General features: G+C 39.4%; 1 protein-coding gene across 1 annotated transcript in view; it reads left to right on the forward strand.

Moving 5' to 3' along the window:
* Positions 1-17,586, forward strand: part of COL4A2 (collagen type IV alpha 2 chain) — a 268,138-nt gene that overhangs the window by 206,818 nt on the left and 43,734 nt on the right. Inside the window, exons 16-27 of the mRNA XM_073664347.1 lie at positions 152-214; positions 1,072-1,116; positions 1,763-1,816; positions 4,906-4,972; positions 7,605-7,715; positions 7,796-7,933; positions 8,736-8,828; positions 9,136-9,299; positions 9,936-10,008; positions 12,294-12,400; positions 13,189-13,372; positions 14,734-14,769. Of these exons, the coding sequence (XP_073520448.1) occupies positions 152-214; positions 1,072-1,116; positions 1,763-1,816; positions 4,906-4,972; positions 7,605-7,715; positions 7,796-7,933; positions 8,736-8,828; positions 9,136-9,299; positions 9,936-10,008; positions 12,294-12,400; positions 13,189-13,372; positions 14,734-14,769 (1,135 nt within the window). The remainder of the gene's footprint in view (positions 1-151; positions 215-1,071; positions 1,117-1,762; positions 1,817-4,905; positions 4,973-7,604; positions 7,716-7,795; positions 7,934-8,735; positions 8,829-9,135; positions 9,300-9,935; positions 10,009-12,293; positions 12,401-13,188; positions 13,373-14,733; positions 14,770-17,586) is intronic.

The following is a 17,586-nucleotide window of genomic DNA, read 5'->3' on the forward strand; positions in this document are numbered from 1 at the left end:
TGATGTTTTATTTTATGATGCTTTATGTTTTCTGCTATTCTCATGTTCCCTTGTCCAAGGAAGCAAAGTCTGGCCTATAACTTTCCGTATGTCACCTGGCGGAGTCCATAAGGAGAAACAGTAATGTAAATTACTCTTTTATTTTTTTTAGGGACAAAGAGCTATTGAAGGAGAAAAAGGAGAAGAAGGTATAATGGGCTTCCCAGGAGCAAGGGTAAATTATATACTACAAAATAGATCCAAAAATTAAGTTAATTGTTGCTTCCCACTGCATATTCATTGCTCCAGGTTATGAGAGTCTTTCTGACTTCAGGTGACACATTGCTTATATGACACTTCTCCTTCCAACTTTAAAAATACAAATACATTGTATAGACCTAAGTTGATATGTATCATTAATATTAATTAATTATATTATATTTTGAGGCATAATTCATATGTCCATTTTTAAACAGGCACGTGAAAAAATGGCACCGGTGTCAATCAGAGTTTTGGATCAGTATGTCATTGGTGTGTCATAAGTATTCTTCACGGATGGATAAAGAAATAAATAAATTACCCAATTGCTCATACACTTTGCAATGTTAAATGTGTACAGCGCACAGATGTCACACGGATGTCACCTGTGTGCTGTACATGGTTGTCACTGACCCATAGACTTTTATTGGGCCTTGTCATCTGTGTTGTTGGAAAAAAAACAGACATGTCTCTGTGTGTTTTGCATAGACATGCGGTCCATGAAAAAACATGTGAATAGCACCATAGATTATAATGGGCACATGTTGTATCCGTGAAAAAAAGGATAGAACCCGTACATGTAACACGTACATGTGAATGAGGCCTTAAGTAGTATTCTGCCAACAAAATGTGTGCTTATATCGTCCTCTGTTCTCTTCCCTTGACACTTGCAGTCCCATTTTCTCTAACCCGTTCAAAGAAGTAAGCCGATCATTGCTGAAGGTTCTTGTTGGATTATTTTTGTTTTTATGGAAACTGAGCAGAGAAAATCTCATAGTAGAAATGATCTGAGCTACTAGGTGAACACAATAATAATAACAATATTTTTCATAGGGTTTTTCTGGGAGCGATGGACAGCCCGGTGAAACTGGATATGACGTAAGCTTAACTCATTCTAAGTGTTAACTATACTATTTATTGGATGCTTATATTGTGAGTTGTGTGCAGCCTGTAGCAACCAAGCTAATAAGCTACAACTCCCAACCTGCCCCGACACCCAGGTTTTAGAGCATGATGGGAGTTGTGGTTTCAGGAGAAATAAAAAGTCAAAGGTAACATCCCTTTGATTTACAAGAAGATGAAACAATGGTGTAATCCATACCACTTATCATATTACTATGCCCAGGGGCAGACACAGACAGAAGAGGGTTCCTGTGCAAGAACAATATTTGGGACCTTTGATGCCCAATAATGTGTCTGTGGGAGAAGCTGCTTTTGAGGTTAAATGGCCCCCTTACCTCTTTGTCCCCTGTGCGTCTGCTAAGGGTATACTAATGGTGGTATATGGCCATCCCTGACTATGTCTTTTTCATATATCTTTCATATGCCTTTTTCTGTAGTATCTGACTTATTAATATATTTTTTTTCTTTGGGCAATGGCAACATCAGATACCCAGAATCTAGTTTACATGTGGCACTTACATATAAAATATTTAAAAATGCCTGATAAACTATAGCATATTTTACTCACTTGTGTTTTAATTAATTTACCTTAAGTCAAGTTCATTGTTTTCTACTTTAATAGGGAATGCCTGGAAGATCTGGTTATCCAGGAATACTTGGCTTTAAAGGAATAAAGGTAAATTGGTTTATATACAGTTCTATTACAACAAATGTTGTGCTTTATCAATATTATATATAATGTATTACTAGGTTCTGTAATACCCTTTGTAGGCTCCTTTTCTGTACGACTGAGCTTTATCCTTCACCAGACATATGTTGTACGTTTTACCCCTAATCCTTAGATAATCCTTATCTCTTTCATTAGTAGTTTTCTACACTGTTGAGGCAAACATTGTACTTGACTACCTTTTATTTGTCACCTTTTGGGATTCCAGAGCAAGGTCTATTTACACATTTAGTTTTTCTTGTTAGATATTGTAAATGGAATAATCTCAAATATTACAAAATTCCTGCATTTACAATGTCTAAAACAAGGACCAATACTATAAGGCTATGTGCCCATGTAGCAGATTTGATGCAGAGCGTTTTTGCCTCTCTCTGGCAGAAAAAAACGCATGCAGATTTACATGCGTTTTTTCTGCCAGAGAGAAGCGTTTTTTCAGCGTTTTTACATGCGTTTTCGCATGCGTTTTTTCAAGCACTTTTCCAAACGATTTTGAGCATCACTTGGAAAAGTGCTTGACAAGTTGGTCACACAATATATATTGTGTGACCAACTTAGATGCTTTAAATGCAGCATCTATAGTAAAAAAGAAAAAAGAATTAAAAGTTAAAAATAAAAAAAATCTGTATACTTACCTCTCCCGTCTCCTCCCGGCGGCGTCCTCTGTCCTCAGCGTCCCGCGGTGTACTTGCAGAACCTGCGGTGACGTCATTTAGTCAGCTGATGGTCCCGCGACCATCACCTGACCACTTACGTCAGTGGTCGCGTGACCATCAGCTGACTAAATGACGTCACCGCAGGTCCTGCCGCCGAGGAGAGATGACGCCGCTGGGAGCAGACCGGAGAGGTGAGTATACAGGTTTTTTTTATTTTTAACTTTTTTATTTATTTTTTTCACCGCGTGGTAGCCGGGATGAAGAGGAGCTATAGTCTCCTCTTCATCCCGGGTACCACACGCACTGCGATTACGCTTCAAATTCACGGCCATTGAATTTAATTGAAACACAGCAAATCCACATATACCTGCGGGTTTGCTGCGTTTCAATGTTCCTCAATGGCCGCAAATTTGCAGTGTAATCGCGGTAGAAATGGTCATGCTGTGTTTTGCAACGCAATGCGAATTCGGTGCCCTAATTAGCGCATCATGTGCACAGCACATCCGAATTCACATTGCGTTGCCTGGCAGACGGTTTTACAAGCGTTTTCGCGGCCGTAAAAATGCCGCAAAAACGCTACATGGGCACATGGCCTAATATTACATAATAAACTAGTGGATGATGAGATAATACATTTGGTGCAGAAAATACCTTATTTAAAGGGAACCTGTCATGTCCCCAAATGCTATTATCCTGCCGATATGGAGTTAATCTGCAGGTTAATAGCATTCTAAAGTTGTGTGGACACCGTACTGAAAGCCCAGCTGACGAGAAGATGTGAATTTTATTCCTCTCGGCAGCCTCCAGCTTTCAGTCATAGAGGCGCAGGCAGAGCAGCTTCAGTCTACACTCAGTGCAGAGTGAGTGGTAGCTGTAAGTACGCCCCAGCACATTGGCTGACTTGGCAGGGTATCACTGCAGAGAAGGCTGTCAGTCAGCATGCAGGGTGTTCTTACAGCTGCCGATCACTGTATACTGAGCAGTGACTGAAGTCAAACCGCCATGACTGAAAGCCGGAGGCTGCCGGAAGGAATAAAGTTCATTTCCTCTTGGTACCTGGGCTTTCAGTACAACAGCCACATAGCTTTAGAATGCTATTAAACTACAGATTAGCCCATATATGCAAATTAATAACCTTTGGAAACATCACACGTAGAGTATGTTTTATTTGTCAACTTCCATAAAATGTCAACATTTATGACTAATTTCTGGTTGTTTAAAGTTTAATATGTGAAATAAGCAAAAGGTAATAGTAATAATGTAAAAGAATACAAAAAAAAGTAGGGAATAAGAGAGCAGAGACACTAATACAAGAATACAGAGAAGATATCATCACCCTTTGCTAAAGTAAAAATGCAGGGTAAGTATACATGTGAAAAATATAAGAAAACACATCCCAAAAATATATCTGAAAGGACAGTCATTGCAAAAAATGACAGAAACAGTTTCTCCATGGACGTATCTTTCTTCCCCTTGTCAGTCTGAAGCTGTAGATGTTTCCATCATTTCTCAAGTGCAGCTGTATAGATGTCCTGTGAGTGAAGCATTGAAAAATCCCATATTCATATATTATCAAACATTATATTACTGAGCCCAATACCCACCAAGTTAAATATATAATTTTAGTCTTAAGTGTCTTATACAATATATAGTTTAATGAGGAGAAAGAAAAAAATGGTGGTTGGGGACTTTGGATAAAACGTAATCTTCTTGATCTTTGCACGTGCATTTATAGACTGAGAGAACAAGTTACATCGTTCCTATAGGTATATGGTTCCCTAGATCTCAGCACATGGACAGCTTTTTGTGGTTCATTTTTTATAAGCACATGTTAAATAAAGTACAAAACCCCCTTGAGTCATGGTGGTTAGCAAAACCATATGTATCTCTTATCTAGCGGAAGTAAAAGAGACAGGAGGTGCTCAAATAGGCATTAGATTTACCCACATATTCCTCGGTGCGTCTGTTGGTTGCTAGCAGGATATAGCCTCCCCCAAACAGAAAATAAGTTTACTAGCTGTCTAATTAAAAAGAAAGTTCAAAGGGAAGTTTGTTTTCTGGGAATCCCCTGTCTTGCTACAGACAAACAATAAACTCTATAGAGTAGAACAAATGATTAAAGAATTCGTCTATGTCTGTTGTCTGTTGCCTAAAGCTATGAGACGTCCGTTCACTGCAAAAGAACAGACAGAAGAAAGGACACCTTGATGTAAATTAAAATAAAGTCCACTGGTTAGGAAAATGGTACAACGCTCTAAAGCCATGAAATGAAAAATTAACAACTACTGTATCTTTTCATTGTATAACTTCAAGCAAATGAAAGTGTGATTATGGTATATAGTATTTAATGATATGTCACAATTGTTTGTATTAACATTTTCTTAGGGAGAACGTGGTGGAATAGGCGCTCCGGGACCTATTACCTATGTAACACAACCTGAAACACAAAAAGGTACTTGGAGACTTTTTACCAATCACATTCCTCAGAAGATATTCCCTTAGGAATTCCCTTTTACATCACATTTGGCAAAGTATACACAGGTCCACCAAAATGGCGAGATGGGGGCGCCACAGCTCATCTAATTTTTGGGGAGCTTTGGCTTACCTTAAGTCCGAAATCTTACATCAGAAATCTAACTGGGGTAAGATTTGCAGCCAAGCGCATGCCACTTGTCAGATGCTCTTTTTTATGTGGACCATTGATAAAAAAGAAAACACATGACTAGCCCATAAAATATAATGTGTCAGTGTGATGTCAGTGCATAGCACTACAAGCACATGTATAACAATGAGGTGCGAAGGAGCCTTAACAGTTAATGGTTAAGTGTTCACATCTGAAGAAATTCACCTGTTTTCTGTAAATTAAAAAAAACACACGCCTTGTAAGCCAAAGTACACAAATAAGGTATTCTTGAAATATTGCGCTAAAATGAATAAACTACATTCATATACATTTGGCCTTCAGTAAATAATAAGAAATGTAAAGAATATAGGCCTGATTCACACTGGTCTTGATGAGGAGGCGTCCTGAATCATGAAGAGTTGTGCCCAAAATATTTTTAGAAAAGCTTTTTTTATGCCAGGCTGCTGGCATAAAGCTTTGATGCATCGGGCCCTTTGTTTCTTCAAGTTTTATTTTCCTAAAAAAAAGGTTGGTAAAATAAAGGATGCAAAGCACCTCATGTAATGGGATTGACATGAGATAGTAAAGCTGTCAATGACTTTACCACGCTGACCCAACCACTGGTGACTGGCACAAGATGACTTATTTCACTTTTGTAGTTTTAAAAATATGTTTAGCTTATGTTACATATGACAGGTTTTGCTCTTGCAAAGAAGGAAAAAAAGATATATGTAGATCATAGTGATCAGCTCAAACAATTTTTTATTTATTAATACCAAATAACAAAAACAAGCCACAATAAGAATCTATAAAAACATTTTAAAAAACCCACAAAAATGGCTATATGTACACAGACAACCAACCTGGTGTAGATATAGGTTGCATTTCCCCCTGATGAAGCCGCATTGGTAGCGGCGAAACGCATGGGGGAACTCCCTCCGTGTTATTTCCTGTAGGATCCCTATTTTTGATATCTCTCAAAACATCTTCGTCATACTGGTATTGTATGTCTATTTGGGGAATATGTCTGAATGAATTGTACATAGGTCTGCGCTATATAATGACACTGCAAGTGTTTTACATCTGCCTATTGCATCTTGAAATGGAGTGTCCACATAGCAATTATTGTTAAACAAGTTTGTTACAAGCAGACTTATTATAGATTGGCTCAATGCAAACCTTGCTTGTATGCCTTATGTATGTCAATCTGAGGTTCTGACAATTCTGCTTATAATATGTCCATATTTTGAGTTTAATATACATGAGGTTATGGTTGCACAATGCACTTTATTTTGTGTATCTAGTGCACTTTATGGTAATATACCAAATTGACTAACCATGTATTAATATTTTTTGATCTGGAACCACGGAATAGGCTCACCTGTCCTATATCTAGACCAGGTTGGTTGTCTGTGTACATATAGCCATATTTTGTGCTTTTTAAATGTTTTTATAGATTCTTTTTGTGGCTTGTTTTTGTTATTTGGTATTAATATATAAAAAATTGTTTGAGGTGATCATTATGGTCTATATATATTTTTTTTTCCTTCTTTCTGATACTTGAATTGATATATAGCAGTTGATCCCTTTTTGTCCACTAGGTGGTGCTCTCCTAAATACGATATATAAAGATTTTGTTCTTGCAACCTTTGAGATTTCATTTTCTTCCAAGTCTAAGATGTGACTATAAGTTATCTAAGGGCGCTATTAACACCTTTCTGCTAAATGTGATCTGCATATGATCTTTCCTGTGTAGAAACTTCTGACATTTAGGGCTCACTCAGACATGCGTATTATACAGACGTGTGCTTTCTGTGTAATAATCAGACAGCACACCGACCAATGTAATTCAATAGAAGGACCATTTACAGTTTCCTATGCTAAAGAATTGTAATGTATCAGTAAAAATAGGATGCTATACTGATGGTCCGTATGACATCCGTATTTTTTCTCGCACCCCATCCGATTTCGGAGTCAAATGCTGCATGCTACGATTTCTTCCTCATGCCGAATACAGCTCAGAAAAGATATGCAGATCTGCGCTGCCTCATTGAATAACATTGGACTGAATGTAATCCCTTTTTTATCAGATTGCACTTGTGTGAGCGAACCCTTGACACTGTTTAGCATGCACAGTGCACTAGTCTCTGCCATATTTCGGATGATACTCCCCCTTTAAAATCTATGGGTGCGCATAAAAATTTGATCCCATACAGATGATCTGTACTGCATCCAATCTTTACAGATACATTGCCATTCTTAACATAGAAAACTGTAATTTTATTAACTGTGGATGTATAAACACAGATGCCATACAGATGTAAAATCTGGACACAGGTGGCAGAGAGATGGAATATGAACGACAATACAGATGAAAGTTGTCCTATTTTTTTGGATGAAAATCAGATGATTTTTCATATGCTTGTCTGAACCCATTCATGGGGCCACTTTTTGTTTATAGGATCCAAAGGAAATGTTGGCTTCCCTGGAAATATTGGCTTTGATGGGGAAAATGGTGACAGAGGGGATACTGGACTTCCAGGTTTAATGGGAAGACCGAGCCCATTCCCTGGTAAATATTAATTATTTGCATTATATTATATTCATAGTCTTATTTAACAAATGCTTCCAGTTTTCCTATTCTTTATATAGGGCAACCAGGCTTAAAGGGTGAAATAGGTCACAAAGGATACCACGGGGATCCTGGATTTCCTGCCTTTCAACCTGGAATTGCCGGACAACCTGGAGAACCTGGACAACAAGGACCTCCTGGCTCACCTGGATATCCTGGTAAATAGAAACACATATAGTAGATTCTAAATATCATGGAAACATCGATGTTAAACTGTCCGAGAAAGGGGTGTTCCCATGGTTTCTATAGGATGTTCTATTAATGTCAAAGAGACTAAAACATCACCTCTCGGACTTACACCTATAGTTAAAATGGAATCCACTGGCCTGTATTCTGACAGTGATCCTACTGTAACTTCCAGAAACGTTGGCCCTGTTCACACTGTGTTTATGCAGTGTGTTCAGGGATTCTATCTGAATCCTCATGAAAATGAGAGCCATCGACTGCTATGAATTGTACGACCTTCAAATTAACTCTGTTGCGTTTGTGCTTTTACCCGGAAAGCATCAATCTTTTCAGATGAGAACAAGAAAACTATGGCCTTGGTTCATTAAGACTTACATTTTGTATCTAGTCTTATTGAGAGGCGTGCAGGAATAATATTCTTCAAATTAATTAAGATTTTCATTGATTAATGAATTTGCTGCATCATGTCAGTGGCATGTGCCTCGCCAGAAATGGTACTCCACTCATGGACTGGAGTACCTTTTCCGGCATAAAAAATGCAGCTATTGATGAATTGGGCGGGAATAGCCATGTGCCATGCTGTGCCGGCTCCTTCCCAGCTACGCCTACTTTGGCGGAGTTGCCAGAAGTTAACATGTTAACAAAATTTGTGACTTTTCAAAGCATGATGAATCAGGGCTTATGTTTCTGTGCTAGTCTGAAAAGAGTAGTGTGGTTCCATGTTTTAACTGAGTTTAAAGGTACTCTGTGTTACATCTATGTATATACTTGTAGGTGGGCGCATTGGGTCTAAAGGTTTACAAGGACCTCAGGGAAAAGAAGGTGTAAATGGATTTCCTGGCCTAGCCGGATCAAGAGGACTTAAAGGTGACATGAAAAATAAAAAAAAAATTAAAACACAGAAAATATCCAATGCAGTGATATCTGTGGTCATTTACAGTTATCTCAATTATATACTAGATGATATTTTTTATATATATCTGTGAACAGTGTTTTTCTTTATTTTTTTTTGTATGGTAAATTTGTGCTGGTTGGCATATTGTAGCTGTGCAGTGGAATCCCTTTTTAATTTTTAGGCATTTTATAGGTTCTATTTGTAATAACTGAATCATATACCAATTCACAAATATATGCTTATACTGAGCATCTCAATCTTATTGTTAATACCTTACAGGGGACCAAGGTGAATGTAGATGCACTGCTGGTGATGACCCTCCAAGAGGTCCTGCTGGTGGTCCTGGTCCTGTAGGATTTTCAGGCTCACCAGGTGAACTTGGTCCTAATGGAGAAAGAGGAGACAGAGGAGTTCCTGGTCTGCCTGGTGCACCTGGTATTGGGGTGAGTATGTTTTTTACCTTCTGTTATGTTAAAAGAAAAGAGTAAAATTAAGCAAAGGTATAATTTTTCACCAGTTACTAGTTTTCAGGATGAACATTGTATCTGATTATAGTTCATAATCCACTGGGCTAGGCTAACAATTTTTACATTGAGAGTCAATGACATATAAGCTGTATAGCATTCACTGCACTCCTTGCCTAGGAGACCAGCCACTGCTGAGAGACAGTAGAGGAGGCCGGTAACCTAAGCGAAGAGCAGTGCACAATAGAAATAAAAATCCCCCCATTCTTGAGAATTGAGATGTTTTTCATAAGAAGTACATTTCTGACTTGCTTGTTTTTACAAGTACTTTGCAATTGTATCCATTTAAAATGAGAGAAGCCCTTTAACTGCTGTTACAAGTGCAAGTTGCCTAATAATGCCAACTTTGACAGGTATGTCAATTGTAGTATGTACTGTACATACAGTTCAAGTTTTACTTAATCATTGTTAAGAGAATAAGAGTAATTTATTTTAGGACTAAACACTCCTTTAAAATCTATCAGCACATACCAATATTACCAGAAGAAATTATTGTAAAAATATTTTTTAAGTGGATAATGGTTTTGGGACAATTTTTTATATATTATTTAAAAGGGACTTCCAGGCATCAATGGTCTTCCTGGATCTGCTGGAGAAAAGGGAGACACAGTGTTTGCTACCGAGAAAGGTAATTAATTACTATGCATGTCTACGATAGTTTAATTTATAATATTGTACAAAATTCTAAGATTTCATAGCCACAGAAAAATGTTACTGATTATATTGATAACAAATCATGCAATTCATACATTAAAAAATAGTACATTTTTTGAGTATGAGATCTGATTTGGCTGGGTGAGAGGCTCTGGACTTGGGTCTAATCTCACTCTGACATGCCAGGCTTTGCTTGTCACTCTCCACAAGGAGAAACGTTATCCCTTAGAACCCCTTCCACAAGAACAAAAGAAACAGGGGCTGAAATTCCACATGTCTGAATGGGAAACCCTCACAGCCATAAGTAATCTGTATGGTAATCTTATGGAGTACTGTACATCTACTGGGCTTTTAATTGGTAGCATATAATAATAGCTATGAGTGTACTTTGGTGTAATATTTTTGAGTAGCAAGCATTACTGGCACTGCTCTACATGCACAGAAAAGGCATTTTAATGCAAGATAAAAAAAAGCCGCCACTCTACGCAAGTAGCATAAGGTGCTACACTACTGCCGCAGCACAGTACAGTGAAGTGGTTGCTTTGTCAATTGCAACGTATGTACAGTGCCTACAAGTAGTATTCAACCCCCTGCAGATTTAGCTGGTTTGATAAGATGCAAATAAGTTAGAGCCTTCAAACTGCAAACGAGAGTTGGTTTTATGAACAGAAGCATAAATCTTACAAACCAAAAAGTTATGTTGCTCAGTTGAATTTTATTAAATTTTAAACATAAAAGTGTGGGTCAATTATTATACAACCCCTTTGTTTAATATTTTGTGGAATAACCCTTGTTTGCAATTACAGCTAATAATCGTCTTTTATAAGACCTGATCAGGCCGGCACAGGTCTGTGGAGTTATCTTGGCCCACTCCTCCATGCAGATCTTCTCCAAGTTATCTAGGTTCTTTGGGTGTCTCATGTGGACTTTATTCTTGAGCTCCTTCCACAAGTTTTCAATTGGGTTAAGGTCAGGAGACTGACTAGGCCACTCCAACACCTTGACTTTTTCCCTATTGAACCAGGCCTTGGTTTTCTTGGCTGTGTGCTTTGGGTCGTTGTCTTGTTGGAAGATGAAATTACGACCCATCTTAAGATCCTTGATGGAGGAGCGGAGGTTCTTGGCCAATATCTCCAGGTAGGCCGTGCTATCCATCTTCCCATGGATGCGGACCAGATGGCCAGGCCCCTTGACAGAGAAACAGCCCCACAGCATGATGCTGCCACCACCATGCTTGACTGTAGGGATGGTATTCTTGGGGTCGTATGCAGTGCCATCCAGTCTCCAAACGTCAAGTGAGTGGTTGGCACCAAAGATCTCGATCTTGGTCTCATCAGACCATAGAACCTTGAACCAGTCTGTCTCAGAGTCCTCCAAGTGATCATGAGCAAACTGTAGATGAGCCTTGACATGACGCTTTGAAAGTAAAGGTACCTTACGGGCTCGTCTGGAACGGAGACCATTGCGGTGGAGTACGTTATTTATGGTATTGACTGAAACCAATGTCCCCACTGCCATGAGATCTTCCCGGGGCTCCTTCCTTGTTGTCCTTGGGTTAGCCTTGACTCTTCAGACAAGCCTGGCCTCGGCACGGGAGGACACTTTCAAAGGCTGTCCTGGCCGTGGAAGGCTAACAGTAGTTCCATAAGCCTTCCACTTACGGATGATGCTCCCAACAGTGGAGACAGGTAGGCCCAACTCCTTGGAAAGGGTTTTGTACCCCTTGCCAGCCTTGTGACCCTCCACGATCTTGTCTCTGATGGCCTTGGAATGCTCCTTTGTCTTTCCCATGTTGACCATGTCTGAGTGCTGTTCACAAGTTTGGGGAGGGTCTTAAATAGTCAGAAAAGGCTGGCAAAAGAGATCTTTAATCCACACATGTGAAGCTCATTATTCTTGGTGCCTGAACTACTTCTTAATACTTTAGGGGGACCAAACAGAATTCTTGTGGTTTGAGGGGTTGAATAATAAATGACACTCTGAATTAACTTTTTACGTTTAAAAAAAAAAAATTGCTGCAGTGCATTTCCCACTTCCAGGCTGATCTACAGTACAAATGTCACAATGCCAAGTTAATTCCGCATGTGTCAACCAGCTAAATCTGCAGGGGGTTGAATACTACTTGTAGGCACTGTATGTGTCCTGGACAGATAATCACAGTTCTGCAACTGGTGGCCATTGGTTTATGATTAAGATTGTCGTGACCTGTACTATAAGTAAGTTTGTGAGAAAATTAATTAACACTTTACATTCTTTAAGGTGCAAAGGGTGCTCCAGGAGATCCTGGCATATCCGGCATTGCAGGATTTGAAGGACCTCCAGGAAAAGATGGATCTTATGGAGTTCCTGGCTTCCCTGGTGCTCCTGTGAGTAGATCACTGAAAGTTAATCTGCAATCAAATCCAAACACATAAAAATATAACATAAATAGTGACTATAAGAACCCCGGCGTCTAATGTCTGTTGTCATCTATATGCACCTTCTATATAATATATATATTCATTTCTTACTTGTGTATACAGTAGCAAAAATGTTAGTAATGCAATTCAGAATGTATTCATAAAACAGATTAAGCCTGCACTTAAAAGAAAACATACTTTTGAGTAGCCATAGGTTATAAGAATATACAAGGTCACAAGAAACGCACAATAATTTTGTGAAGCATTCAAAAAAGGCTAGGTTCACACTGGTTTTACCGGTGCTAGTGCTGCACTTATTTTTCTGGTAAAAATGGCAGAACTTGCTGTGGCTCCAATCCACGTGTGAGCATAGCCTTAGCTGCAAATAGCCATTTAGTACAGAGGGTAATTTGTGAGTGTTTTTAACAAAATGTAATGAAGTGTTTTTTAGGTGTAGCTTCATCTTAGATGTTTCTTAATACCTAGAGAACTGAAGTGAACTTGGCAGTGTTCTTACACCTGTGAGCCCTAAACCATTCTGCCTATATACTCATGCAGGAGTTCTGCTGCCTCCAGAAGGGAGCACTTTGGGACAGTGCTGTGAGCAGTGAGGGTCTCAAGACCTGGATCCTCATTGTTCTGCTGGATATTTAGGGACATAAAATATTTATAAAACTGCTATCAAGTGTACTTACACTCTAAGATGTCCAAAGTGTTCAGAAAGCCGTACAACACATATACTTTGTTTGTTGTAGGGCGATGCTGTCAAAGGATTACTTGGAGACCCTGGGCTTCCAGGACTTCCAGGTTCTGAAGGACCCAGAGGTGAGACTGGTCAGCCAGGTATAGGATTTCAAGGCGCTAAAGGCACACGTGGACTTCCTGGGCCACCAGGACTGAACGGACTTCCAGGAATTCCAGGATTTCCAGGCTTAACGGGTATGAATTGTAAAAGTTACTTTTCAATGATTATGTGTAGATCATTACTTTCATTTCATAAAATTTTAGATAACAGATTTTAGTAAGGCCGGAGCTTGTCATCTGAGCTTAATGACTGCTTTCTACTGATCACTCCTTCTTTAAACGGCTTTATCACAGTCCAAAACTATTCTTAAAAGATATTTGGCCACATTACCCTCCAGACAGATACCTGAATGCTACGCACTGATATGGTATAGTCAAAAGATAAATTCAAGCTGACAAAGCAGAATGGCTCACAACATGGTCCCAACATACAACAAACTGTCCTTAGGTGCAGGGCTGGAAACTGCAGAAGTGGTCAATATAGAAATAAGCCATGCAAATACCTGTCTTTCTTCATTCTTACTGGCTCTGTAGTCTGATGTGCTATCCTATACTTGTTTTAAGTGTTCATCTATTTTTTCGTTTTTTTTTAGCTTGCCACTGTGCTCAGAGTTTAGGATTTCCAAATTATTTTGCCTGATAAATTTTGTCACATATGTACTCTAGTCCTCCCATTAAGTCATTTTATGTAGGCCTGGAATTTTGGCACAAAGTTTGCCAATACTTTAGCGAAACATGCGACTTTTGTAATAAAAAGTCTCAAAACAGCTTAAAGACAACAGTAAAGAGCTTTTTTTTATTGTTTTGCGCAAAATTTATGAATTGAGTGTGTAATTTTGATGAATTTGGCGCAGAAACCTCAGCAAATGCCACAAAACTGAAAGAGAAAAGTGACAAAAAAATGTTTTCAAAAGATGAATTGGTTCCAAAGTAGATTAGGAAATAAAGTGTTTCAGACGATTTGTCAGTTTTTCTACTTTATCAGCTCATAAAATATATTTGAAAAATGTGTTTGCCTTTAATTCTCTAAAATGCACCAAAAGCAATTGTCATAGTGAGTGATCCATATTACCAATATAGATGGAATCCAAATTAGATGAAAGATTTGCTCATCTCCAATGAAGATTTTTGCAACTCAATGTTATCAATTACGGTACATTATTTAGTAATCTGATAAGATATAACACTTATATGTTTTTTTTTTTTCAAGATCTGGCATAAACCAATAGTAAAAAACTGTAGTTCTTTAGTGTGAAAACAGGTTAAAAATGTGTAATATTATTACATTCCGAATTCAAACGATACTGTAATTATATCAATATAACAGTACATATTATGGATGATTACAAATTACAGCCACCATGAGATAATGCTGACTTTATTCATCGGATATAACTTGTTGATAATAACTATGTTATTTCATAAAGACTATAACATTTATTTGGTTACATTTTGACATCAATATTAAAATAGTTTTTTTTATTTTTTTATTTTAGGAGATTGCTTTAAGGAGCCCAGAGATGGACAAAGAGGTAATCCTTGTGTTCCCCACCAACCGCTGGGCACAATAACTAAGTCTCTTTTCTAAAGCTTTCTGATATTTTTATAGGTTATTCCTAGAGATGGGTGAATTTATTTGTGTGAAATCGAATTCTACTCGAATTTTACAAAAATGTGTGTTCTCCAGAATGTGGATTTTTTGTAATTTTCTCCATGGCAATTCAGTAAGATGGCGGCCTACTGGCCGCCATTTGGCTGAACCATAGGTTGCCGACGAAAGAGTAAAAAAATAAAAAGAACTGATACTCATCTCAAGGTTCAACTCCTAGCCACCCCTGCTGCATGCTCTTGGCCATACAGTTCTAACTGCCTCGTCTTACTGGCTCTGCACACTGAAATACATGGCGTCTCCATGCTAGGCCGGGACTTCAGGATGTGCACCACAACCTTTTTTATGACAGGCATTCTAAGCCGGGACTGATGCCACAACTAGACCGGGGACGTTTCTGTGCATCCTCGAGGTCGGAAATCCCAGCTTAGCGTGAAGAATCCTTTGGTTTCAGTGCGTGGCAGCAGTAAGAACATGCGCACAGGACAATACAGGGGATAGTGAGTAGCAGACGCGAGTGGAGAGTTGAGTATTGGTTGTTGTTTCTTTTTCTGCATAATATGTATATTATGTCCCAGAGCATAGTAAGGATTGTTCAATTTGTGGAGCATAAATTTTTCTGTATTTGACACCCTGCCGATTTTGCAAGTTTTCCCACCTACAATGAATGGAGAGGTCTGTAATTTTATCATAGATACACCAACTGTGAGAGACAGAATCTAAAAAAATAACCCAATCACATTTTATGATTTTTACATAATTAATTTGCATTTTATTGCATGAAATAAGTATTTGATACAATAGAAAAACAGAGCTTAATATTTGTTACATAAACCTTTGTTTGTAATTACAGAGGTCAGACGTTTCCTGTAGTTCTTGACCAAGTTTGCACACACTGCAGCAGGGATTTTGGCCCACTCCTCCATGAAGATCTTCTCCAGATCTTTCAGGTTTCGGGGCTTTCGCTGGGCAACATTGAGTTTCAGCTCCCTCCAAAAATTTTCTATTGGGTTCAGGTTTGGAGACAGACTAAGCCACTCCAAGAACTTGAAATGGAGCTACTTCTTAGTTGCCCTGGCTGCGTGTTTCAGGTCATTGTCATGCTGGAAGACAAAGCCACGACCCATCTTCAATGCTCTTAACGAGGGAAGGAGGTTGTTGGCCAAAATCTCCCAATACATGACCCCATCCATCCTCCTTTTAATATGGTGCAATTGTCCTGTCACCTTTGCAGAAAAGCACCCCCAAAGTATGATGTTTCCCCCACCATGCTTCCCGGTTGGGACGGTGTCCTTGGGTTTGTACGCATCCTTCTCCTTCCTCCAAACACAGTGAGTGGAGTTCATACCAAAAAGTTCTATTTTGGTCTCATCTGACCATATGACCTGCTCCCTTTCCTCCTCTGAATCATCCAGATCATCACTGGCGAACTTCAAACGGGCCTGGACATGTGCTGGTGTGAGCAGGGGGACCAGTGAGTTACCAATGTTTGAGACTGTGGTCCCAGCTCTCTTCAGGTCATTGACCAGGTCCTCGCATGTAGTTCTGGGCAGATTCCTGACCTTTCTCAGAATTATCCTTACCCCACGAGGTGAGATCTTGCAAAGGTTTTTTGCAATCACAGAGCTCAGACGTTTTCTGTAGTTCTTGACTAAGTTTGCACACACTGCAGCAGGGATTTTGGCCAACTCCTCCATACAGATCTTCTCCAGATATTTCAGGTTTCGGGGCTTTTGCTGGGCAACATTGAGTTTCAGCTCCCTCCAAAGATTTTCTATTGGGTTCAGGTCTGGAAACTGACTAGGTCACTCCAGGACCTTGAAATGCTTCTTAAGGAACCACTCCTTATTTACTCTGGCTATATGTTTCGGGTCATTGTCATGCTGGAAGACCCAGCCACGACCCATCTTCAATGCTCTCACTGAGGGAAGGTGGTTGTTGGCCAAAATCTCGCAACACATGACCCCATCCATCCTCCCTTCAATACTGTGCAGTCATCCTGTCCCCTTTGCAAAAAAACACCCCCTAAGTATGATGTTTCCCCTACCATGCTTCACTGTTTGGAAGGTGTTCTTGAGGTTGTACTCATCCTTCTTCCTCCAAACATGGCGAATGGAGTTGATGCGAAAAAGTTCTATTTTGGTCTCATCTGACCACATGACCTTCTCCCATGCCTCCTCTGGATCACCCTGATTGTCATTGGCAAACTTCAAACGGGCCTGAACATGTGCTAGCGTGAGCAGGGGGATCTTGTGTGGCCTGCTGGATTTTAATCCATGATGGCATAGTGTGTTACTAATGGTAATGTTTGAGACTATGGTCTCAGCTCTCTTCAGGTCATTGACCTGAAGTTGTAGTTCTGGGCTGATTCCTGACCTTTCTCAGAATCATCCTTACCCCGTGAGGTGAGATCTTGCATGGCGCCCCAGACCGAGGAAGATTGACAGCCATCTTGTGTTTCTTCCATTTTCTAATAATTGAGCCAACAGTTGCTTTCTCACAAGCTGCTTGCCTATTGTCCTGTAGCCAATAGGCAAGCTGCTTGCCTATTGTCCTGTAGCCAACCTCATCCTTGTGCAGTTCTACAATTTTGTCCCTGGTGTCCTTAGACAGGTCTTTGGTCTTGGCCATGGTGGAGAGATTGGAGTGTGATTGATTGTGTGGATAGGTGTCTTTTATACCGGTAATGAGTTCAAACAGGTGCAATTAATTCAGGTAATGAGTGCAGAGTAGGAGGGCT

The sequence above is a fragment of the Phyllobates terribilis genome, unplaced genomic scaffold (assembly GCF_046119375.1).
Source record: "Phyllobates terribilis strain yellow unplaced genomic scaffold, ASM4611937v1 Scaffold_2__4_contigs__length_985480577, whole genome shotgun sequence".
NCBI classification, from domain to species: Eukaryota; Metazoa; Chordata; class Amphibia; order Anura; family Dendrobatidae; genus Phyllobates; species Phyllobates terribilis.